Consider the following 25160-nt stretch of genomic DNA (forward strand, 5'->3'; position numbering starts at 1 on the left):
TTATCGCACTCCACTCGCACCGATTTTCTCGCCGTGTGGCTTAGGCCTTACCCTCTTATCCGCCTGCATCATCGTTTGGTGGCGATTGGTCTGCCCGGTGTGAAGATTTGTGTGAGATCCATCCTTTTTTCTCTATATTAATTTTGCACAGTTTTGGCACTGCACTTTATATATTGATTTTAAAGTGCTGAATTAAAGGTTACATTTTAGTCCTTGCTTTATTAGATTCAGTAATTCAGGACATTGGGCATACATTTGTCTGCTAGGCAGAATTGTATTTTTATATATTGGTCCTCGTTAAGGTAATATGACCCATGACATACACTTGATCTTGACAAGTGCAGGGGGTCACAGATGTATACGTTCACATGTACATTTTAAAGCACCACTCCAGGTTTTGGTGTATGGGTTTTTCCCACCCCTGGAGCGGTGCTTCTAATCTAAGTCCCCTGCCCCCTGTCTTATACTCATCCTCCGGCGTCTTCATGTGTTATCAGTGTTGCTTCAGTCGGTCTTCTGCTTGCTGCTCCAGTGTTTCATGGAGTGTGCCAGAGGTCACAACTCAATACACCACTATGGCAGCCTCGTTCTTGCTCCCATAGAGATGCATTGGAGCTTGTGACATAGCTTCTGACTTCCAGCCAATTAGAAGTTGCAGTCACAAGATAGCGATTTGGGATTGGAGCGACGCTGAAAAATGGTGGCGGCACCTGAGGGTGAGTAATACTAGGGGATGGGATTTTGGGTTAAAGGGGTATTCCCATCTCCAAGAGCCTTTCCTAATATGTAGTAAGTGTAATAATAATAATATTAGCAAATACCTCCAATTTGAAATGTGGTATAGTTCTTTTGATTTACTACTGTATGTCGCTCACCTCATGTGCAGGGCATTACAAGACCTTCTGTATCCATGGTTATGACCACTAGTAACTAACTGTGACTAAATGCGTGGTCTTAACCATGGATACCTATGGTCTTTCTATGCCCTGAACATGAGGTAAATGACACAGTGAATTAGAAGAACTATACTACATTTCTAATTAGAGGTATTTTCTAATATTATTATTACTACACCTACTACATATTGGGATGGGAAACTTGGAGGTGGGAATACCCCTTTAAAAGCACGACTCCAGCGCTGAAAAACAATCCCGCTGCACTGGTGCTTTAAAGTGTATAGAAGTGATCTCATTCAGTCATCGGCTATTCCTTCTATCGCCTTCATACATGCACACTCTGCTCCACTGTGAGTGCATATCATCATTGGGGAGAGAGAAATAAGAAGCTAGAAAACTCTTGTAACAACATCTTCTCTTTAAATAAAGAATTGGGCATATCCAACTGATCTTTGTTTCCTCCGACATCTGCCATCGAGTAGAGGCTGGACACTCATACAAAGAATGGTTTCTATACACAGTAGTACAAGACTATTACTTTATATGTGATGTGTCCTGCCAACTCTCCCCTATAGAATATTGCATTTCAGCGTGCAATGCTTATGTTCTCCTGCGACATTAGGCACCTCCAGGGTGTCTCAGAGCTGCTCACTCCCCTTTCTCTACTGAAAACACTTGGCCACTTGGGCAAAAGCTTGCTCACAACCTTCATATGCATTTGAAGGTATATCGTCACCTTTATATAGTTGGCAGTTTTGACCCACTATCTTCAGAAATGCCATATGTGGGTAATTTTGGACATTGTTTGCTCTTTTCTAACATAAAAGTGTATTACAGGAAGGAAAAATAAGCCTACAGATGTATTATGCCAGTGCCTATACTTGTGATGTACATGGCAATCAAGCATGTGCTTACATTTTGAAACCTAAGGCTATGTGCGCACGTTGCGTAAATACATGCAGTTACGCTGCGCTTTGCAGCGCAGCGTAACTGCATGCGTCCTGCGTCCCCTGCACAGTCTATGGAGATTGTGCAGGGGCCGTGCGCACGTGGCGTTTAAGAGCGCAGCGCTTCGGCTACTGCCGAAGCGCTGCGTAAAAAGAAGTGACATGTCACTTCTTTCCTGCGCTTTGCCGGCAGCTCCTGCTCTGTCTATGGCAGGAGCTGCAGGCAGAGCGCATGGAATCGGCGCTCACTACGGACATTTCTGCAGCGATCTAAAGCGCACATGTGCTCTTCAGATCGCTGCAGAAATTTCTGCAGTGACTATACGCAACGTGCGCACATAGCCTAACAAGAAAAATCTACCATATATCTATATCTTCTAGCAGGATCTCCCTCTTTAGCTACTTTTCCATTAACGAAAAAAAAAGCTTGGAAATAGTGTTGGTAGCTGAAAAACATAACTTCAGTGATACTAGGAACAGAATCTACCAGACTGGAATTTCCTTCTATTTATCCATGGAAATGTTGGCGGTTGAGCGTGATTCACATACAGAGCTTGTTTTATTTCTACCTGGATCGCAGTAACGGAATAGTCGTAACGGCTCTGCTGTAAAGAAGCAGTCACTCCTCGCAAACACCCCGGTGTCGGGTGACGCCTACTCCACAAAGCGGAGCTTAACAGTTCTCTTTGGCTTTATTAAATTTAGAACTGAATTTAACGGAACACAGCGTAGTTGGTTTTCCTGTAATCATATAAAAAATAATTAAGGGCAATGATACACACTTCGGAAGCTTGGTATCCTGGCCCCTAATGTGACCATACATGTTAGATAAAAGTAATTTAGTGATTGTTCAAGCATTGAATGAATGATAGTCTGCTGAACAATGATTATTGGCCCTTATAGTCCTTCTTACTTTCCATAGATCTGTCGAGTCTACTTTTAGATCTTTGTTTTAAAGAAGCATCTATCATTCGGCCATTGAATGACAAATTCAAACACACCCGATTTCCTTTCCGGTGATGATGGTCGGTGATCGGTCAGTTAATACGACTGTTAATCTTTTCATTTCACCCACTAAACCTTTCTTAGGACTGAAATGCCATTTTTGATCAACTCTAATTTTGATGAAAGTAGATGTTTTTAACCATAAAATAGGGCTGAGCGGATCTGAACTGTAAAACTCCGGATACGCGCGGCTGCGGGATGAGAATACCAGCCATCAGCCGGCTTTATCATGCCTGGGGATGAAAATTAGGGGCACCGCACGGCGGTTTTTTTTTTAAATTTATTTAAATAATTTTAAAAAAAGCCGCGCACACTTCTGACAGGAACGTGCAAGTGTTTCTAAGTACATGCACACTCATGTTCAGAGAGCGGCAGGCCGTGCCGGGTGATGTCATGCCAGACTCGCACGAGTCTGACATCAACGTGCATGTGTTTGTCTACATGCACGCTCACCATACTGACCCGTAGACACTTGCACCGCTTTCCCCGCCCACCGGCAGTACTGGCACCTATGATGTGATTGGTTGCAGTCAGCTGCCACGCTGCCACTCAGGGTGGAGGCGCATCTAACTGCAACTAATTACATGCGCCGGTGGGCGGGCAAAGCAGTGAATATTAAATTGTCGGCTTCGGAAGGGAAAAGCGTGACCCGGAAGGAGTTTGCTGCCATGACACAGCCTGGGTGAGTATACCACGTGTGCTCCTACCCCCCTATCCCCTCCACAAATTCTTTTTAATCTCCAGATTCTGGTCCCCATGGACTTATATGGGCACTGGAATCCAGAGCGGATCTGGATTTTTTTTTCAATCCGGCAGGGATCCGCCGATCCCAGATTTTGGTCAATTCGATCAACTCTAATAATGAATCTTCAGCAGTGAATTGAACAATATTTTTAACCAGATGATTACAGGCCGCCATCATGAGGTGAAAGATGTTTTTGAACAAAACTTTTTCATTCACGAACAATCTTCCTATAAATATATATCATATTGCAAGAAAAATTGTTCCTTCTTCACCTGGGAACTTGTTTGCTTAGTTTGAATGACCATGAGGATGCAGATTGCTATTTCTCCAATTTCCCGCATAGCCGAGTGTTTGTGTTTTCTATAGGGAGAGAGGAGTAAGCTGCTGCCAGAATGGAAGGATCTAAACCGCCTGATTCTCCTCTCCCATTTCAACTGTTGGAGAGTTTGGAGGTCACCATTCACTTTAGATTGGTCGATTCCAAAGACATTAAAAAGTTTGCGCCAACATTAATTTCTAAAGCGGGCTTTACAAGCTACGATATATCTAAGGAGATGTCGGCGGAGTCACGTCGTAAGTGACGCACATCCGGCATCGTTAGTGATATCTTAGCGTGTGACAGCTATGAACGAGCAGAAATACTCACCTTCTCATTCATTGTTGACACGTCGCTCATTTTCTAAAAATCGAACGTCCAGTTGTTCATTGTTCCCGAGGCAGCACACATCGCTCCGTGTGACACCCCGGGAATGATGAACTGCAGCTTACCTGCGGCCGCCGGCAATGCGGAAGGAAGGAGGTGGGCGGGATGTTTACGTCCCGCTCATCTCCACCCCTCCGCTTCTATTGGCCGGCTGCTGTGTGACGTCGCTGTGACGCAGAACGTCCCTCCCCCTTCAGGAAGTGGATGTTCGCCGCCCACAGCGAGGTTGTGCGGGAGGTAAGTGCGTGTGATGGGGGGTTACAGCATTGAGCGACACGGGCAACAAATTGCCTATGCCGCACAAACGATGGGGGCGGGTGCGATCGCACGATTAATTGAAGCATGTAAAGCAGCCTTAAGGAGGCTTAATCTGTCAATACGGACTAAAACGTGGTGGGAAGATCATTCATTTATCATTAGGCTACTTCTATCCTATGTGTACCACCTTCAATTATGCAGGACCAACCATCTAATAGTGTATTAGGTGTTTGATAGAGGAGGAAGGACTGGACATGTTAAACAACAAGGGAGATAAGCCGTGATAAAGGGATATGGCAGTGTTGTATAATCCTCTCCATTAAAAACACATGTATGCTTGGCCGATCTGAGTGTCTATGGGGGAAATTAAGGGAAACGGTTGCAGGCCATACAGGCATTCAGCTAAGTGTTGAAGGCATGTGGCCAGGTTTAGCCCTTGACCGTTTACGTACAATTGCCCTAAGAGAAGGCTCTATGGATACTGTGATTTATGGACTTCTATATGTAACCAAAACTGCAAGTCCTTCCAAATTCTATGATAAGACCTTGGCTTGACCTTTAACTTGCATTATGGCAGACACAATCTATGCTTCCATTACATGGACAGATCTTAATTTCAAAGCGTGTCCAGTCCGGTAACCCCAATAAGCAGATGAAGTAAGGCCCATAACCATTAGCATATAGTCCCGCTGTTTTACTTTCTCTTGGTGAGGTAACCTTTTAAATGCCAACAATTTAGTATTGCTCATCCAGCTTTCTATCAACCCTGCATGTCACTCATCCCACGTTCCTCTACTTTACTGCTGTGTCCTAGTTCTAGCAGTTTAGTCATTCTGTACATACATCAGGAGGTTTAGGATGAACAGATTTTTTGGGGGGAGCCCATCTAAAGTTGTGGAGTGCAGCATCTCGATCTGTCCTCATCAGTCACCATGCTGCTTCGGTTCACAATCTATAAAGACTCCTGCTTTGGGCTTACGTGTAATAAAATCATCCCATGGACCTTAACCGTTTAGATTCACCCAGTACATGCATGTTAGGCTTTACAGGCAGCTGACTGACACTGCTGCTCTATGCAAAGGACCTTCCTGATTCAGTAAACATTATATGTTACGTTAGATCATTTTCTACTGACCAGTGCATTGGGCTATGTGCCCACGCTACAGGATTTATCGCGGATTTGACGCGGATTTTGACGCGGATTTAGCGCGGATTTGCCGAAAATCTGCAGCACAGCTACTCCCCAGCCATTTCAATGGCATTTTGGAAATGCTGTGCCCATGCTGCGGATTTTTCCGCTGCGGATTTTGCCGCGGATTTTGATGCGGAACAAACTGCAGCATGTCAATTGTTTGGTGCAGTTTTGGTGCGGATTTTCTGTTTTGAATGGGGGAAAAAAAAAAAATGAAATCCGCATCAAAATCCGCGGCAAATCCGCGGCAAATCCGCGGGTGCGGATTTGCCGCGAAAGTTGCGGATTTTCAGGCAAAAAAATCCGCATGGACATTCTAGCGTGGGCACATAGCCTTACTCTGAAGGACGGAGCTTGTGATCGGTACCACCGCCGTTCCCATGACTAGGGATCCACAGTCCTGACACGTTTCCTTCCCATCCATCGGACAGATGAGCACATTGCGGAGCCCTGACCTCTCTCTCTGGGGTGATTTATTTAGCTAGCGCATGAAATGGAGTTCGGGATTAAGTGCTCTTTATTTTGGATGGCTCCTTATACACTCTCATTTGGTTGTGCAATGCACCCAGGTAAATTACAATAGCAGACACCGTTGGGCCCTTGCCCGGTCTCTGTGACTGGGAGCTGCTCTGCCAAGCTATTTGTTATGCTGTTTGTTTGCTCATTTTGCCCTGCTTTTATTTTAGCTTATTTCACATGAAAGCTGCTAGGCACAAAACCCCCATTGTTTATCTTTTCAGCGTTTCGATGTTGGACTATGGGAATGTTTGCTCGGAGATGATCGGGGTTTTAACATTTGGAGTACCAGATGGAGGGACTCTGGAAAAGTTCCCTTTCTTGTGCAGTAATAAACTTGCCATTCAAGTTGATCCAGTGTAAAATGGATATTGGCAGTGATCACATGGGTATAGAAAGTAAAGCTACATGTATTTTACCCTGTAGCTACTTTGTATAGGAATTAACCACAAAGGTGACCTGCAGTGCAAAGGTCGCAAATGCTGCTAATTCCCCGGAAACCTGCAGCGGTTTTCAGTACCAGACAAGTGGATGACATTTTAACAAAACTCGCTTCATCCTTCCTGTTTTATTCTACCCAAAGAGTAAATTTTAAAATTAATTATAATCAATAGATCTTGGAATAATAATAAGTTCCACAATTGGATGTGTTTAAAAATAAAAATGTTCCTGTACTGAGATATAATCTTATATATGTGCCCCTGCTGTGTACTGTGTAATGGCTGTGTCTGATCGTACAGGGACATGTTCTGATCATACCACAGCTCCTGGCCAGGGGAGGACACAAGAGTATACAGACAGGACCACATGGGATCATAGCTGATTCATTTTGTGAGGTAAAACATTATTTGTGATCTCTTGCTGTAATGTCTTGATACTTCTTTACTTCCTCCCTTGCCCAGGAGATGTGTTATGATCAGATCATGTCCCTGTAAGGTCAGACACAGCCATTACACAGCACATAGCATAGGATTACAAATAATGTTTTACTTCACAAAAAGAATCAGATGTGATCCCATGTTGTCCTGCCTATTTTGTGTCCTCCCCTGCTTAGGAGCTGTGGTATGATCAGATCATGTCCATGTACAGTCAGACACGGCCATTACACAGCACATAGCATGGGATTACAAATAATGTTTTACTTCACAAAAAGAATCAGATGTGATCCCATGTTGTCCTGTCTATTTTGTGTCCTCCCCGGCCCAGGAGCTGTGGTATGATCAGATCATGTCCCTGTACAGTCAGACACGGCCATTACACAGCACATAGCATGGGATTGCAAATAATGTTTTACTTCACAAAAAGAATCAGATGTGATCCCATGCTGTCCTGTCTGTACACTCTATTTTGTGTCTTCCCCTGCCCAGAACCTGCGGTATGATCAGACCATGTCTCTGTACTGTCAGACACAGCCATTACACAGTACACATCAGGGAGATAAGATTATCTCAGCACAGGATTTTTTTTTTTTTTTTAAACACATCCAATTGTGGAAATTATCATTCCAAGATTAAAATGAACTTTTGTTCTTGGGAAAACCTTTGTAAAGGCGATGATTTCATGGGACCCAGGTCCTGAAAGAAAGGTGTCAAAAACATTTTGAAAGCTGTTTTTCTAGCAAAAAATGATATACATTTATACAGTTACAATTGAGTAATTGTATGAGGTGCATATGTTGTTTTGGACACAGAAAAACTTGACCTTTTTATGCTGTCTTCCAGGAGCTACGAAAGAAATCGGTTCTGCGCTGACCAGAATGTGTATGAGGCACAGGAACATCGAGTCTCGACTAAAGCATCTGACAGTGTGAGTGGTTTTCTACATGTGTGTCACACATTCCCTGTATCAGCGAAAGCAGTGCCAACGCACTTCTGATTTCTGGAGCCATAGGACTAAGTGTTCTGTATACAAACCTTAGAGGGAATCTGTCATCAAGTCTTTGCTATGTAATCGGAGAGCGGTATAATGTAGAGACAGAAGGCCTGATTGAAGCGATGTATCACGTTTTGGACTGCTTGGTGCAATTTTGCTAGAATCCTTGTTTTCTCTGTTGTAGATTTAGTGTTATGAATGATGAGCTATGTATAACCCGGCCCACACCCCTGACAGCTTACTGTGCATTGTGATCAAATTGCCAATCAGTGGTAAATGCGGGGATACACAGATTAGCCTGATCAGGCTTTCATCTTGAGACATAGTTTTCTACGGATAATTTCCTGCTGATAAAACACAGATTGCATTGAAACTACAGCACATAACCTTCTAAGTGACACATCACTGTAATCTGGGTCTTAACGACTACATTATGCTGCTCTCAAATTAAATAGCAAAAACATGCTGATTGGTTCCCTTTAACTTGACTTCAGAGTATTATAGTTCTGAGGTGTTAATGTTTCTTTTTGCCATTTATTAGACAAATCTGTTTTTTTGCAATGCTAAGAGGTAACCATTACCGTATTTTTCGAACTATAAGACGCACCCTGGTTTTAGAGGAGGAAAATAGGAAAATAAAATTTTAAGCAAAAAATATGGTCATGACACACTGTTATGGGGCGAGGATCTGCTTCTGACACTGTTAATGTCCCCAAATTCTCTACTAAGGTACCCAATCCTGGTAATGATCCTCCTGCCTTGTATATGATCCCCATCCTTGTGTATATATATGTCCCTCATCATGATAAATAACCCCGTCCTGGTATAGCCCCCATCCTGTTATATTACCCTCATTCTGCTATATTATCCCCATCCTGCTATATACCCCCATCCTGATAAATACCCCCATCCTGCTATATACCCCCATCCTCACCTTTCCTCACTCCCTGCAGCATCGATCATCTTCCTCTCTGTGTCAGCAGCAGTGCCGCTGACCTGTGTGGAGCCGGTCACTGTTCCCTGCAGCATCGCGATGTCCTGTCTGGCGGCTTGCTGATGTTTGTGGAGAGCGGTGCGCACTGGGATGACGTCATTGCTGTGCTCACCGTTCTCTACACAGATCAGCTGGCCAGCAGACAGGACATCGCTATGCTGCAGGGGAACGGTGACTGGTGAGTATACCATACTTATTCACTGGGGGGCAGTGAATATAGTCGCACATGATCACTCCAGGCTGTAGTTGCCAGGGATGATCACGCGGGCCGGCTCTTTACTATGCGCGCAACCCCCGCTCATCATCCCGCCCACCTATCAGCACCGGCTTCAGCGCTGAGAGATGATGAGCGGGAGGATGGGCGCCGCATGCATATGAAATGAGCGCGCCCACGTGGTCACGGCAGGCGCTGCTGCAGCCTGCTCGTGCTGCTGATGACCCGCTCCACTGCAGCACCCTCATTCCTTGCAGCCCTACAGTCAGACTATAAGACGCACCCCCCCACTTTCCCCCAACATTTGGGGGGAAAAAGTGCGTCTTATAGTCCGAAAAATACGGTGTCTACTGTTACAACTCCTTTTGCATCGTCACCTCTCCAGACCTCAATGGACATTCAGCCTGGAGTAGTGAGAAATATGGCCATTTAGAGAGCTGCAGGGTAACAGCTTTGCTAAAGGGTTATTCCCATCTCCAAGATCCTATCCCAATATGCCTAAATTCAGTTTATGATGATTATTTAATAGGGGTGTGATTGATAACATAAAGACATCACAAAATTGCTAAAATAAAATGTATCACATTGAAGCTAGCTGTACATGAAGAAAGAGGGATCAAGCATACTACATTTCAACATGTCTGATCCTTTGTTCTTTTGAGAGATTCGCCTCTGCCAGAGGATAATGCAATGTTTTATTCCCTATATGCCCAGAATAAACATACAAGCTTGCCAAGTCAACCGTGCATATTTATGGCATCAGCGTCCTACAAGCCATCATTTACAGGAGACTCTCTTCTGCCCCTTTATCAGCAGAGATTATACAATGCTAAATAATGTTTGATGTTTTTCTGAATGCTAATTATCCCAGCGCGTCCATTTCTTCTTGTGTCTTGGGGTCTTCCCTTGTCTGGATGATGTCATGGCATTCTGGATGAGCTGTGTGCTGTCATATGATTAGTAGGCACAGAAGATCTTTATGTCTGTGGCCACACGTCACTCGGCACCGGCAGTCCACTCATTGCCTGAAACCACAAGAACCACAGCCCTGCAGTGACTAATGTGCCTGGTGGATTTACATGGATTCCTGCTGCAGTTGGCTTTATGCTATGTACATGAATGACTTGCCAGTACAGACTGGGAATTACCGTGATCGGTGACTATACTGTATCATGCCCTAAAACCAGAAAAATAAGCCATAGCATAAGCTGGTATATATACAATAGTGAGTCACCTTCACAGCGACAAAACCGAAGAAAAAAAACATGATGAGCATATACTCTATAGTAATTAAAGGCGTATATAGTAGTAATACATATAAATAACATGGAGTACTGGATTAATACTGATCAAAAAAACGTAAAAGCCATCCAACCGCGGCAAGGTGAACCCAGCTAGTACTATACTCGCATTAAAGCCTTACCTTGCGTTAGTGACATCAGTGTGAATAAGGGTACTTTCACACTTGCGTTCAGCGGAGTCCGTCACTATGGAGAATAGCGGAGTCCGTTAACACACTGCGCTATTCTCCATAGACTTGTATGGACGACGAACTGTAACGCGTTGCATCCGCTGGACGATGCAGCGTCGTTATTTTGACGCTGCGCTGGGCGGGAGGAACGCAGCATGTAACGGTTTTTTGAGCAGCGCAATCCGTTGGATTTCACTGCGCATGCCCTCTCTGGCTCCCTGCACCCGTAACCAAGGTAAATATCGGGTAACCAAGCAAAGTGCTTTGCCGATATTTACCCTCGCTATGTGTGCAGGGAGCCCGACACTTCCCTGCTTGGCTCCGCCCCCTCCCGCACTCCATTCCGCATGTATGTACATACACACACACACATACATATACATACACACACGCACACTCACCTGTCCTCAGCGCCATGGCCCCGCTCGGCTCCACCCACTCCTCACTCCGCCCCCCGCACACATTCTTGGCGGCCGAGCGATCAGCTGATCACCCGGCGGCCAGCTACGGGGAGCGATCAGCTGATCACCCGGCGGCCAGCTACGGGGAGCGATCAGCTGATCACCCGGCGGCCGGCTACGGGGAGCGATCAGCTGATCACCCGGCGACCGGCTGCTGTGAGCGATCAGCTGATCACCCGGCGGCCGGCTACTGGGAGCGATCAGCTGAGCACCCGGCGGCCGGCTACGGGGAGCGATCAGCTGATCACCCGGCGACCGGCTGCTGTGAGCGATCAGCTGATCACCCGGCGGCCGGCTACTGGGAGCGATCAGCTGATCACCCGGCGGCCGGCTACGGGGAGCGATCAGCTGAGCCCCCGGCGACCGGCTGCTGTGAGCGATCAGCTGATCACCCGGCGGCCGGCTACTGGGAGCGAGCGGCTGATCACCCGGTGGCCGGCTACTGTTAGCGATCAGCTGATCGTTCACAATAGTCTGCTGCCGGTAAACTGTAAAAAAAAAAAGAAAACAATCAAAACGGATTCCGTTGTTTTACAGCATCCGTTGCATCCGTTGTGGCACTGTATGCAACATATCCGTTGCATCCGTCACACAACGCAATGCAACGGATACCGTTCAACGCAAGTGTGAAACTAGCCTTAGGGCAATGCTCTGTGACGCTGTGTAATGTGAACCTCGGAGAGGACATTTATCAGTGGGGCGGATGGCTTCACTTAGGAGACCACTGCTCTGCCCTTGAATCTGCATGGCTCAGACCTTTTGATCCACCCTTATGTTTTGGTTTCTACATCAGATCTGCACGTGCTTCATTTCCTCATTTTTACCGCGGAGTAAAAGCTTCCAGGCAAACAATATTATGAGAGATCCTCATGGGAGCTCTGAGATTTATCCCCATCAGTCTGAGAAACCAGCAGTCTAGAGCCCCATTCACACAAACTGAATCAAACTGCATGGAGAAAGGATGAATATTTATTTGAAACAGCTGGCATATTTTCAGCAGCACATCCCATCTACACAGGTAGATGTGCTGCCAACCACAATGCTTTATAGGAAATCTAACACCAGGTTTATGCTTCAAAAACTGAGGGCACAATGATGCAGGGCAGAGACCCTACTTCTGACGGTGTATCAATTACTGGGCCCTTGCTGCAGTTCTGATATTATTACTCTATTATATGCTGCAGATTTGCAAGGCCTCTCAATGCTGAGCTCTCTATAACTCCACCCACATGACTGATTGGCAACTTTCTGCCTATGCACAGTATTCACAGGAAGCTGTCAATTAGTGGTTGGGGATAGTATGACCAGAACTCAGGAATATTGTGGACTAAATATCAGTGAGAAAGCTACCAGAGGCGCTTAACTATTTTACTGTCAGACAAGCCCTTTAATGGCCAACACAATCCAAGTTGGTGGATCAATAAGCCATGGTCTGGAATGATCATTCTTAAGGGTGCTTTACATGCAGCAACATCGCTAACGATATATCGTTGGGGTCACGTCGTTAGTGACGCACATCCAGCGTCGTTAGTGACATCGCAGCGTGTGAAACCTAGGAGCGACGATCAACGATCGCAAAAAGGTCAAAAAACGTTGATCGTTGACACGTTGCTCCTTTTCATAATATCGTTGGTGGTGCATGCCGCTGGTTGTTCGTCGTTCCTGCGGCATCACACATCTCTGTGTGTGACACCGCAGGAACGACGAACATCTCCTTACCTGCGTCCACCGCCAATGAGGAAGGAAGGAGGTAGGCGGTATATTCCGGCCGCTCATTTTCGCCCCTCCTCTGCTATTGGGCGGCCGCTTAGTGACACCTCTGTGACGTCGCTGTGACGCCGAACGCACCTCCCCCTTGAAGGAGGGATTGTACGGCGGTCATAGCGACGTCGCTGAACAGGTAGTGTTGCACGTTGTTTTTTTGTTTTGTTTTTTAATTATTTACTTATTGTACTTAACGATATAGACACGCCCACTGGCGGCTGTGATTGGTTGCAGTGAGACAGCTGTCACTTAGCGTGGGGGCGAGTCTGATTGCAACCAATCATAGGCGCCAGTGGGTGGGGGAAGCAGTGAATAAGAGATGGAATAATGAGCGGCCGGCATTTTTAAAAGCCGGAGAAGCCGCCGGAGCAGTGTGACAGCCGTGCAGCGCCGCGCCGGTGATCGGTGAGTATAAAAGAGAGAGGGAGCGACTGACCGAAGTGTAAAGCGGGCTTTACATGAGATGATAGATTGTGCAATATGTCGTTGGGGTCACGGTTTTCGTGACGCACATCCGGCATACCGCACGACGTTGTCTCGTGTGACACCTCCTAGCGACGCAGTATCGCTCACAAATCGTGAGTCGTGTACTCGTCGCTAGGTTTCATAAAATTGTTTAATTAAAATGGCGGCGGTTCATCGTTTCCGTGGCATCACACGTTGCTCCGTGTGACCCCACGGGAACGATGAACAGCAGCTTTACCTGCCTCCCGCAGCACCCGCCGGCTTAATGGAAGGAAGGAGGTGGGCGGGATGTTTACATCCCGCTCATCTCCACCCCTCCGCTTCTATTGGCCGCCTGCCGTGTGATGTCGCTGTGACGCCGAACGTCCCGCCCACTCCAGGAAGTGGACGTTCGCCGCCCACAGCGAGGTTGTCTGGAAGGTAAGTACGTGTGACGGGGGTTAAACGAGTTTGTGCGCCATGGGCAACTAAGTGCCCGTGACGCAAAAACGACGGGGGCGGGTACGATCGATTGTGCTATCGTCTCGTGTAAAGCAGGCTTAAGACAAGGGCATTGTGTTCTATGATGGCCAACACGGACACAGTTCTTCGTCTTATTATTTATAAAGTGAAGGTGCCTTAAAGGGAATTCCTAATCCCTGAAGTATTACGGTACGTAAAGTTCCTCCACCTATTTATAGACAGTGGCTTTCTGAGCTAACTACATTTTTTGCCTCTTCCCACTTAAAAGATGTCCTGATATCATATTAGGCAGTAATAGTTTGGAGTCTCCGGACTTTAACTGATCTTGAGAAAATTACTGTTTGGAAATGTCTGCACTATTCACAACCTTTGTTTCTTTATAAGATGTGATGTCATGGAGTGTCATGGCTGTATTTGTGTGTTTTACAAACCTTTAATTTTGTGCATTGATGAGACGGTTTCTTCCAAGGCTCTGTCTCAACATGTCGTCCAAACCAGTAGCTCTAAGCAATCGGGAGTCATCTTACTCCAGAGCCTGATTCCTTATGTCTGAGCCCTTTGGTCAAAACGTCTAATTACCAACAAGACCCACGAGTAACAGGAAAGCGTCCGTGCAGAATTTCACAAGATCTTCTGAAGCTTCCTGCAGGGTAAACTCATCAGCCCCGATTCATCACTTGCATTATTTTTGACACTCCTCTGTCTTGTAGCATTTGTTGCCGTTTTCGCATCAAATTCTTCAAAATGGTATATGGGGTTCATGAATTTTCATAAAAGTTAAAAAAGAAATAATTTATATATATATATATATATATATATATATATATATATATATATATATATATATATATATACTCCAAAGACATACAGATAGGGACTCTAGATTGTGAGCCCCAGTGGGGACAGTGTTGCCAATGTATGTAAAGCGCTCTGGAATTAATAGCACTATATAAATGAATACAATTATTATTTTTTATATATATATATATATATATATATATATATATATATATATATATATATATATGTATATATATATATATATATATATATATATATATATAAGGCTTTGTTTTTTCTCTAACCTTTTCTACAACTGTTTTGCACAAGATCTCACGTTTTTGAAAATGGCGCAAAGATTGAGCTAATATAACCGGCGTACATAAAGTCACTTGGGAAGGGGAGAGAACTGGTGGACAAAAAATGATGAATTGGACGAAAACATCTGGAGACCCTAAACTCCATCCCATAGACTTAAAGAAAAGGTGCAAATGGAAGGATGAATGTGGAGCAAAGCAATAAAAACTGGAAATGTAATAATGAATCAGGTCCATATTGTCTTATTCATACATTGAGGTGTGAGGCTTCTTTGAAGTAACACAACTTGGATGGAACTTGGGGATAATGCTTTGTATGTAGAAATAAAAGTGGAGCAGGGACCATTTACAGTGGGGAGTCCATCAGTATATGTATGACTATATACTTCATGCTTAATAGGATATACAGGTGTGTATATGTAAATAGCTTTAAAGGGTTTGTCCCTGATAACTATTAAACCTAATGTTAGGTATTTTTGTGATCTGCTTATTTAAGGAATCTTTCATCAGGTTTTTGCCTCCAAATCTGAGAAGCATAATTCTTGCTGTAGTTTTAATTAAAATCAGTGTTTTATCAGCGGAAGATCATCATTAGAGGTCTAGTAAACCTGCTGCCATGTACTCTTCCATATACATGAGCTCTGTGTATACCTGCCTCCACCATGTTTAACAGCTTTCTATGTACATTGGCAGAAAGCTGCCAATCAGTGGTGTGGGCGGGGTTATAGAGCTCAGCATTCAGAGAACTGCTAGATCAGCAGCAGGAAAAACAGTAATTTTATCAAAATGATAGCAAGCAGCCCAGTAAGAGACACATCACTGGAACCGAGGGTCTCTGCTGATTTCTGTTGGGGTAGCAAAAAGCTAGAGACAGATTCCATTTAATTTTATCCTCTAATATCTTTCCATGGGTCACTTGATGTTCAGTCCTGTCATCTAGCAACAAGTCTGATCACATATACACATATTCTGTACATCATACACATGATTATCCCCTGCGTATACCTTTACCCAATGCGCTATCGCCATAAGTGAGATCACGTACATGGCCAGTTTGAAGCATAGTTGCTCATAGAGCACTTTAGCCGGCCCATGTCACTTCATATGATGTATACATTGGGCAAAGAGGGTTGAGTGTCCCTTGACCTTCAGTGAATACTGCAGTCATAAGCCATGAGGATATAATGAACATTTTTGGCTCTTTTTTTTGGGCGGGGGCAAAATATTCCATCATTCATCCAATAGCTATCTAATGTCTATGGGAGCTCTAAATCACTTGTAATCAATGAGCCCACATTGTGCCTAGAGTAAAGCGGGCTTTAGACGCTACGACATCGCTAGCAATTGCTAGCGATATCGAGCGTGTAAGCACCCGCCCCCGTCGTGGATGCGATATCGTGTGATCGCTGCCGCAGCGAATATTATCGCTACGGCAGCGTCACACGCACTTACCTGGTCGGCGGCGGAGCTGTGACTGCCGAACAATCCCTCCCTCAAGGGGGAGGGACGTTTGGCATCACAGCGACGTCACCGCGACGTCACTAAGCGGCCGGCCAATCAAAGCGGAGGGGCGGAGAGGAGCGGGACGTAACATCCCGCCCACCTCCTTCCTTCCTCCGCATTTCGGCCGGAGGCAGGTAAGGAGACGTTCCTCGCTCCTGCGGTGTCACACACAGCGATGTGTGCTGCCGCAGGAGCGACGAACCACATCGATAATCAACCATTACCGATTTTTGGTTTTGGGACGACCTCTCCATGGTAAACGATTTTCACCATTTTTGAGGTCGCTGGTCAGTATCACACGCTGCGATATCGTTACTGACGCCGGATGTGCGTCACTAACAACGTGACCCCGACGATAAAACATTAACGATATCGTAGCGTGTAAAGCCCCCTTAAGGCATGACTGGTGTAACCCCTGTCCATCATGACACTTCTCGGGTTTATGGCCAGAATGACTTTCTGCTTATTCACTGGTGGGGACCTCTGTCCTGATGGATTCCAAGCGAGGACTGGATAAGGGCTAGACTGCCTAATTTCTTAATGTTGTATTCTCCAGCACTTGTTTTTTTCCTAATTCTGTTTATCTTTTCTGCAGAGCCCTGAGTGACAGCTTAATAAACCCCCTAGAAGGAAAAATTGAAGAGTGGAAGAAAATTGCAAGCCAACTTGACAAGGACCATGCAAAAGGTAGGAAACCTCGAGTCTACATCTGAAGATTTTCAAAACGTACGCTGCTTGGAATCTGCAGATCTGTATTAGGCCGGCGTTCTATAATCTTCCTGATGTCATACAATATGAATATTCGTATCATTCATAACAATTGCCCATATCACCACAACCCCTTGCACCCATTGGTTAGTTCCCGTGTCAGATTTGATGCTAAAATCTCTCTCCCATCCCACTACGGTCTGCACCCCATGCGTGTGAATCGGGTTTCCGCAGCCCAACCACATGCAACAGAAAGTACTAAGTAGGGTGTACTTATTTTGTTCAGATTTCTTCTTTATTTTCTTTATTTTTTTATTTTTTTTGTAGTTTTATTCATTAATAGTTTTTTTATTTTATGAATTTTTTTTCCTCCTAGTTGTCTGTATATTTGAGCCTGTGATTCCAGGAACTGTGGTCTCTGATGCCATTACAGTATACAGGACGTCGCTTTCAATATCAGAAAATATATTGATTTCTTGTAGCTATAGAGGGCCTCTTCAGTGTGGGGACAAATATACTTATTTTAATTCAGGAGAAACCTTTATTAACATAACAATCTTGTAATGAACAGTCGTCATATTGGTGTATTCTCTCATAGGGCTATAGTAAGCAGTGGGGTGCCGCAGGGATCTGTGCTAGGACCGATTCTTGTTAATCTCTTTATTGGGGATAGGATTGATAGTAAAATGTCAGTCTTTGCTGATGACACCAAACTATGTAGGATATAAAAAACAGACCTTAATAGTACAATTTTACAAAAAGATCTGGATAAGATGTCAGAATGGGCAGATACTTGGCAAATGAGATTTAATGTTGATAAATGTAAAGTAATTCACCTAGGACGGAGTAATCCTATAACTGCGTATACATTAAATGGAAGTAAACTCAGGACTACAGAACAGGAGAAGGACTTGGGTATTCTCATTACAAATAAGCTGAGCAGCAGCACTCAATGTCAGGCAGCAGCTGCTAAAGCAAACAAGATTCTAGGGTGTATAAAAAGAGAGATTAGATCCCGTGATCCCACCGTATTGTAACCCCTCTATAAATCACTTGTAAGGCCACAATTGGAATATGGGATCCAGTTTTGGGCTCCACATTATAAAAAGGACATTCAGAAGTTAGAGTCAGTTCAAAGGCGGGCAACTAGACTATTACAAGGAATGGAAGGCCTCCCATATGATGACAGGTTGAAAAAGTTAGATATGTTTAGCTTAGAAAAAAGACATCTCAGAGGAGATCTCATTTATATGTATAAATACATGTGTGGTCAATATAAAGGACTGGCACATGACTTATTCCTTGCGAAGACAATACTAAGAACCAGGGGGCACTCACTGCGAGTGGAAGAAAAGCGATTCCGGCAGCTAAATAGGAAAGGGTTCTTTACAGTTAGAGCAGTCAGACTGTGGAATGCCCTACCACAAGAGGTAGTAATGGCAGATACTATAACAGCTTTTACAAAAGGGCTGGATGATTTCCTCAGTACACACAACATTGTTGGTTATAAATGATTTAATGACAAAACGTAGAATTGGTGGAGGAAGGGTGAACTAGATGGACCTAGGTCTTTTTTTAACCTATGTAAGTATGTTACGGTTTTCTGTGTTTGTCCCCCACATACTGCCATTGTATCCGCTCCCATTCACCTCCTTATCTTCCATAACTTCTACCACATGTCAATGGGTTGTGAGACGCTGTTTACAATGGACACAAGTTCTACTGTAAGGAGATTTATATGTTTAGGTGGTTTAGGAGAAGAAAATTAGAATATTTATAATATATAGAAGTTGTGAGCCAGTGTGACTTTTGCGAAACTGACCCACGGCACCCATATCTCGACTGCTCGCTATGTACGTGTCATCGTCATTTAAGACTCTAACCTAGAAATGCAATGCAGAACCTACACTGCAGCTCTGTATTCTCAGGACCCCAATAATCAGACCGTGAGGGCATATCCTACCAACATGTCATTACTATTCCAATAGATAAAACTCTTTAAAATTAAAGAGTAAGGCTGCTTTCACACTACGGTTTGTTTTTTTTGCGTCATGAACTTTTTTTTGCTGTAAAAGCGGATCCTGCTTTTACAGCAAAAAACTTTTACAGCAAACTGGGAGCCGGCTTCTGACAGCTGCGGAGGCTCGTAACCAAGGTAAACATTGGGTAACTTGCTTGGATACCCAATATTTACCTTGGTTACGAGCATCCGCAGCTGCTAGGAGCCTGGCTGCTTGCTCCCTGCACACGTAAAGAACGTAAAAATCGGGTAACTAAGAGAAGCGCTTTGCTTGGTTACCCGATATTTACCTTGGTTACGAGTGTCCGCAGCTCTCAGGTGGAGGAGAGGGAGAGAGAGGCAGAGAGGGAGAGGGGAGAGACACAGAGAGGGAGGAGGTTAGAGGGAGGGGGAGAGAGACAGAAAGGGAGAGAGGGAGGGGGAGAGAGATAGAGAGGGATGGGGAGAGAGGGACTGGGAGGTAAGGGGAGAGAGGGAAGGGGAGAGAGACAGAGAGGGAGGGGGAGAGAGGGACTGATCACCCGAGGCTGGTTTCTGGGCATGCTCAGTAGAGCAAGCAGGATCCTGTCTATCAGCATACCAGCCATGTGTTTGCATGCAGTATAGTCAGGATCCAGCAATTTGCAGTATTTGGACGCAGCTCAAAAATGCTACAAGTAGCGTTTTTGAAAAATGTTAAAAAACTGCAAGTCGCTGGATCCTCACTATAACGCACGCAAACGCAGGTGAACGCATGTTGACGCGAGTCCATTGCAAATGCATTGAAATGAAAACGCATTTGCACTGGATCCGTTTTTGCGTTAAAAAAACATTCAGGACGCATGTTAAAAAAACTTAGTGTGAAAGCAGCCTTACTTCCTTCTCCAAGATCCTATCCCAATATGTAGTAAGAGTAATAATAAGAATATTAAATACCTCCAATTAGAAATGTAGTATAGATCTCCTGATAAGCGATGTCTCTTACCTCATGTGCAGGGCATTGCATAACTTCGGTATCCATGGTTCCTACCACTTACAATTTACTGTCCCATATGTGTGGCTGTAGCCTAGGATACTTAAGCTACTGTAATGCCCTGCACATGAGGGAAGTGATATAGCTTTTCAGAAAAAATATAGTACATTTCTAATTGGAGGAATTTGCTAATATTATTATTATTACATCTACTACGTATTGGGATAGGATCGTGGAGATGGGAAGTATACCATGTCGTCATAGTCAAGGAAAGACCTAAACAAAGTTTCTGTTTGACTAATAAGCAATACATTTCTTGTTATAGATGAGTCAGTAAAGTGACAGGGATCAAAGTTCTTGATGTCGCGTCTTTACAGACCCTGCTGAATCTCAAATATTGGTTAATGAAATACGGCTGCGTGGAAACCTGGATGTTCTGTGTGCTTGAGCTGTTCTCTAAATATTTGCTGAGTTGCAAAAGTTAAATAAAGACAGATTTGGCTCAGTGTCTAGTGCAGTTTTATGTGAAATCGTGCTCCAGACTCCAAGCTCCATTGTAGAAATAAAGGGGGACCTGTGCTGTGGTCCTTTAAATGTCCTCCATTGCCTTTCTCACATAAAGGGACAATGTGTGGGTAAGCTGTGGTCAAAGTACAATGCAGTGCTCTATATTCCTAAGGCCGCCTTCATCATACATGGCTGACTCTGTGCTATGTCGGAGACATATACTTGTGTCCACAGAGCAACCTTGAAAAAGTCACAGGAGTTCACATTCCACATGAGAAATAACAGTGAGGCTCAGTAACCTGGGCTGGATCACAAGAGGTTTATCCTTTCATCTAGAGTGGGAAACCTGCAGAAGCGTTTTGTTCAGCTCCACCTAAATGTGCTGGTCATCTGGCAGCCATTGTCACGCCATCCTCCGTGCCAGCTCTGATAGCAACTGAACATGTATTGCCCTCTGCTAGATACGCGAGAGTCCTTAAGAACGGCAAAGTTTGTATCCCATATTTGCAGAGCAGAGGTGGCCACACATGAATGGTCCCCCACCATATGCTGAACTGCAGGTACGGAGTCTGTCCTTGTATGTTCTACAGCAGGGCTCTCCAATCTATGGCTCAGGAGCCACCTGTGAGATCAGGAGCCACCTGTGAGATCAGGAGCCACCTGTGAGCTCAGGAGCCACTTGTGAGCTTAGGAGCCACCTGTGAGCTCAGGAGCCACCTGTGAGCTCAGGAACCACCTGTGAGATCAGGAGCCACCTGTGAGCTCAGGAGCCACCTGTGAGATCAGGAGCCACCTGTGAGCTCAGGAGCCACTTGTGAGCTTAGGAGCCACCTGTGAGCTCAGGAGCCACCTGTGAGCTCAGGAACCACCTGTGAGCTTAGGAGCCACCTGTGAGCTCAGGAGCCACCTGTGAGCTCAGGAACCACCTGTGAGCTTAGGAGCCACCTGTGAGCTTAGGAGCCACCTGTGAGCTCAGGAACCACCTGTGAGCTTAGGAGCCACCTGTGAGCTCAGGAGCCACCTGTGAGCTCAGGAACCACCTGTGAGCTTAGGAGCCACCTGTGAGCTTAGGAGCCACCTCTGAGCTCAGGAACCACCTCTGAGCTCAGGAGCCACCTGTGAGCTCAGGAGCCACCTGTGGCTCGTGGGCCCATGATGTGTTGCTCGTGGCCCCATGATTTGTGGCTCACTATGAAGAGCAGGTCTTCAGACGCTGACTTTGTGAGTAGTCTCACACAGAAGAGCAGCTCTAGGTGCACATATTCTGGTGAGAAAGGAGGTGATAAATATGGTAATCTGAATACTACAGGTTAAGATGGTGCTTGACTTTACATGTGATAGTGTGGAGGGAGTGCTTGATGTAAGAATCGATTGGGTATAATATAAAGTGATAACCCTATATATGTAAGTATACTGGGATATAAGGGAGGGGTGCAAAGTCCATATGTGCTTTCTTTAGGGAAGCGTTGGTAGTGGGGGTCTCTGGGTATCACTGCTGTGTGTATGTGGGGAGGGGGTGAGGGAGGAACTGGAGGTGGCTCATAACATCTTAGAGCTGAATGGTTGTGGACCACGCTAAAGTGCACAGCTCCTGAATGAGCTGCAGGCAGAGAGTGGTATACGGATTGAATAGTCTGTGTGTACACAGCTCTGTGAGAGTGCATGTAAGGACCCACAGACTTACTAAGGAGCCTGTAGACCGCTTTGTACGCACAGCTCTTAACCTAAGCTGCGGACTTCAGAACGGAGTTTTGACTGACTGGCGGGGGTTTCAGGACCCGGCTCTCCACAGATTACAAACACTATGTAGAACCTATAAAATAGAAAAACTTTTCTAAAGTGACAGCTCTACTGTAAACTAGGGCTAATATTTCATTAAAGGGAACCATCAAGCAGGATTTTCATATATAAAGTAAAGCCAGTGCTATACTGGCGCTAGGATGCTGAATGTAAGTATATCTTTTCTTCTGAGGTTGGATATTTTTATTCAGAAATCTGTGCAAGTAAAGTTCCAGCAATGCACTGCTATTTGATTGACAGGTGCAACAGGAAGGGAATATGTGGGTCGGGTCTTGATAGCCATTCCCGCCCCTGTCTCTGTGCCTGCACTAGTATTAATGTCTATGATGGCGACGGAGGAGGAAGGCCAGGCAGGCAGACAGGGGTGGGAATAGATAGCAAGATGCTTTCCTGTTGCATCTGTCAATCAAAAAGCCGTGCATTGAGAAACTTTACTTGCACATATTTCTGAAATAAACCTTCAAATCTCAGAACTGAAGTTATACTTGGCTTCAGCATCCTAGGCCAGTATAGCACTGGCTTTACTTTATATATGAAAATCCTGCTGGTTTGTTTCCTTTAAGGGTCGTCACTTGGCTTCTCCGTACTCCTGAATAACGGAGCTGATCCTTGTCATTTTAGGAATGGAGGATAAAATAGAAAGATAATATTGGTTCTCACACAGTAATAAAAATGGGTCACTAAGAAATGGCAGAAAAGAATATTAAAGGTACCCACTGGCGTCAATCAGGAACAAGTGTGTCCATGCTGGAATCTTGATTTATTGCTATGGGCACCACTGGCACATGTTGTTATATCGGTGTACAGGCCTCAGATCGAAAAATCATCAGACTGGTGATGGCGGACCATTTTGGCTAATTCTCATTCCTTGTCTCTTTTTAGAGTATAAGAAGGCACGAGCCGAGATAAAGAAGAAATCCTCAGATACAATAAAGTTGCAAAAGAAAGTGAAGAAAGGTGAGTAATATTGTGCCACAGTGGTAATATCTTGTGCCATGGGAAGCAGATACATAGTGTTATTCTACAGAGAAGCACAGGAAAATGGAGCGGTTTTATGGTATTTCCAGATGTAAAGGGACCTTATAGAATGGCCCTGTATCATCTCTATGGGCTGGTCTGCCGTGTGCTGCCCCATCTGTAGCATAGCCACTCTCTTTTACACTGCGGCTATGTTAGAAATGTTAGCGCCACAGATCTCAGCTGGTGATAATTCACAGGATTTATTGCTCAAAGCGAAACTTCCTGCTTTAAATGCATGCTAGATTAATCGAGTTGTTTTGTGGGGAAGGAAATGTAACAGAGGAAATAGGAAAGACAGGAAACTGCAGGGACCTCTATGGGGAGGAGAAAGAATAGGAGTTTTCATTATTTTCCTCCAGAAATCTGCTGAATGCTCCTCATACACGTATACTGTACACACATATACATACATTGTCTCAGTATCTTTATATAGATAAATAGTATAATTATATCATATCTCTCACCGGTCACTGTATGACATTATAGCTCAGACACCGAGATTGCCACCCAACTTTCCGAGACTTTTTAAAGGCAAATATGACTGGCATATCAGTCTTCCAACATATGAGAGAATATGGAGAAAACCGGTGTATGTCACTATAAAGCCACATTTTCCACCCAACTTCCCCAGAAACAGATTTGGGCTATGTCCACACTTAGCGGTTTTTTTCTGCAGGCAAAACCTGCTCTCTAGGCAGTAAAGAAGCTGCTTTAAAAAAAATAAGAATTGCTTTGTTTTTGTTTTGTGTTTTTTTTGTTTTGTTTTGTGTTTTTTTTTTTGCTGTGTTTTTGTTTGGTTATTGCAGAGTTTTTGGTTCTCCTGCATTTTTTTTTTGCTGCGTGTTTTTGATTTGTTTTTTTTTTGTTATTGGTGTCTGTTTGTTTTGCTATTGCTGTGTTTTTGATATTGCTGTGTTTTTGCTGTGTTTTTGTTTTGTTTTTCTTTTGTTTTGTTTTTTTGCTGCGTTTTTACCCGTGTAGATTATACGTGTCATTTATCTACAGTACATGTTCAATACAGTTAGTTTTATTCCCCCAACACAACAAAACAACAATGTAAAAATGCATGGTTTTCCAGCGTTTTTGTTCTTCCTCATTGCTTTGTGGTAAAACAAAAATACTGAAAGAATTGATGTGTTACAGTGTTCAAAAACACAGCACTTTTCCAAAAAGCAATCGTGTTCATGATCTTTCGGGAATCTCACAGCTTTTACCGATATTGTAAAAAACCAGCCTTTTAATTTGCATAAAAAAAAAAACGCTCACAAAGACATATTGTGTGAACATGGCCTAACAGGGCTTGTCCCACTATTTCATTTATCACATATGCACAGGATAGAAGATGCTCTGAGACCCCAACCAGTCCTGAGACCTGTTTGACGATTGAACAGCAGTGCTCATGCTTGGCCACGACTCCATTCACTTGCATGACGGGGTAGCCATTCTATTAGGCTATGTGTCCACGGTAGAATGTTGCTGCGGATTATTCTGCATGAAAATCCACGGCTTTCCCGCAAAATCCGCACCTTTTCAAAGGTGCGGATTTACCGCGGAATTGCCGCGGATTTTGTTGCGGATTTTTTTTTTC

At 44.5% G+C, this 25160-nt stretch overlaps 1 protein-coding gene across 2 annotated transcripts in view; it reads left to right on the forward strand.

Moving 5' to 3' along the window:
* Nucleotides 1-25160, forward strand: part of LOC142311437 (protein MTSS 1-like) — a 204654-nt gene that overhangs the window by 124535 nt on the left and 54959 nt on the right. For both annotated transcript variants that reach the window (XM_075349868.1, XM_075349869.1), the window contains exons 4-6: nt 7984-8068; nt 17161-17252; nt 23435-23509. In XM_075349868.1, the coding sequence (XP_075205983.1) occupies nt 7984-8068; nt 17161-17252; nt 23435-23509 (252 nt within the window). The remainder of the gene's footprint in view (nt 1-7983; nt 8069-17160; nt 17253-23434; nt 23510-25160) is intronic.

This window comes from Anomaloglossus baeobatrachus, chromosome 5, assembly GCF_048569485.1.
Source record: "Anomaloglossus baeobatrachus isolate aAnoBae1 chromosome 5, aAnoBae1.hap1, whole genome shotgun sequence".
Taxonomy (NCBI): Eukaryota; Metazoa; Chordata; class Amphibia; order Anura; family Aromobatidae; genus Anomaloglossus; species Anomaloglossus baeobatrachus.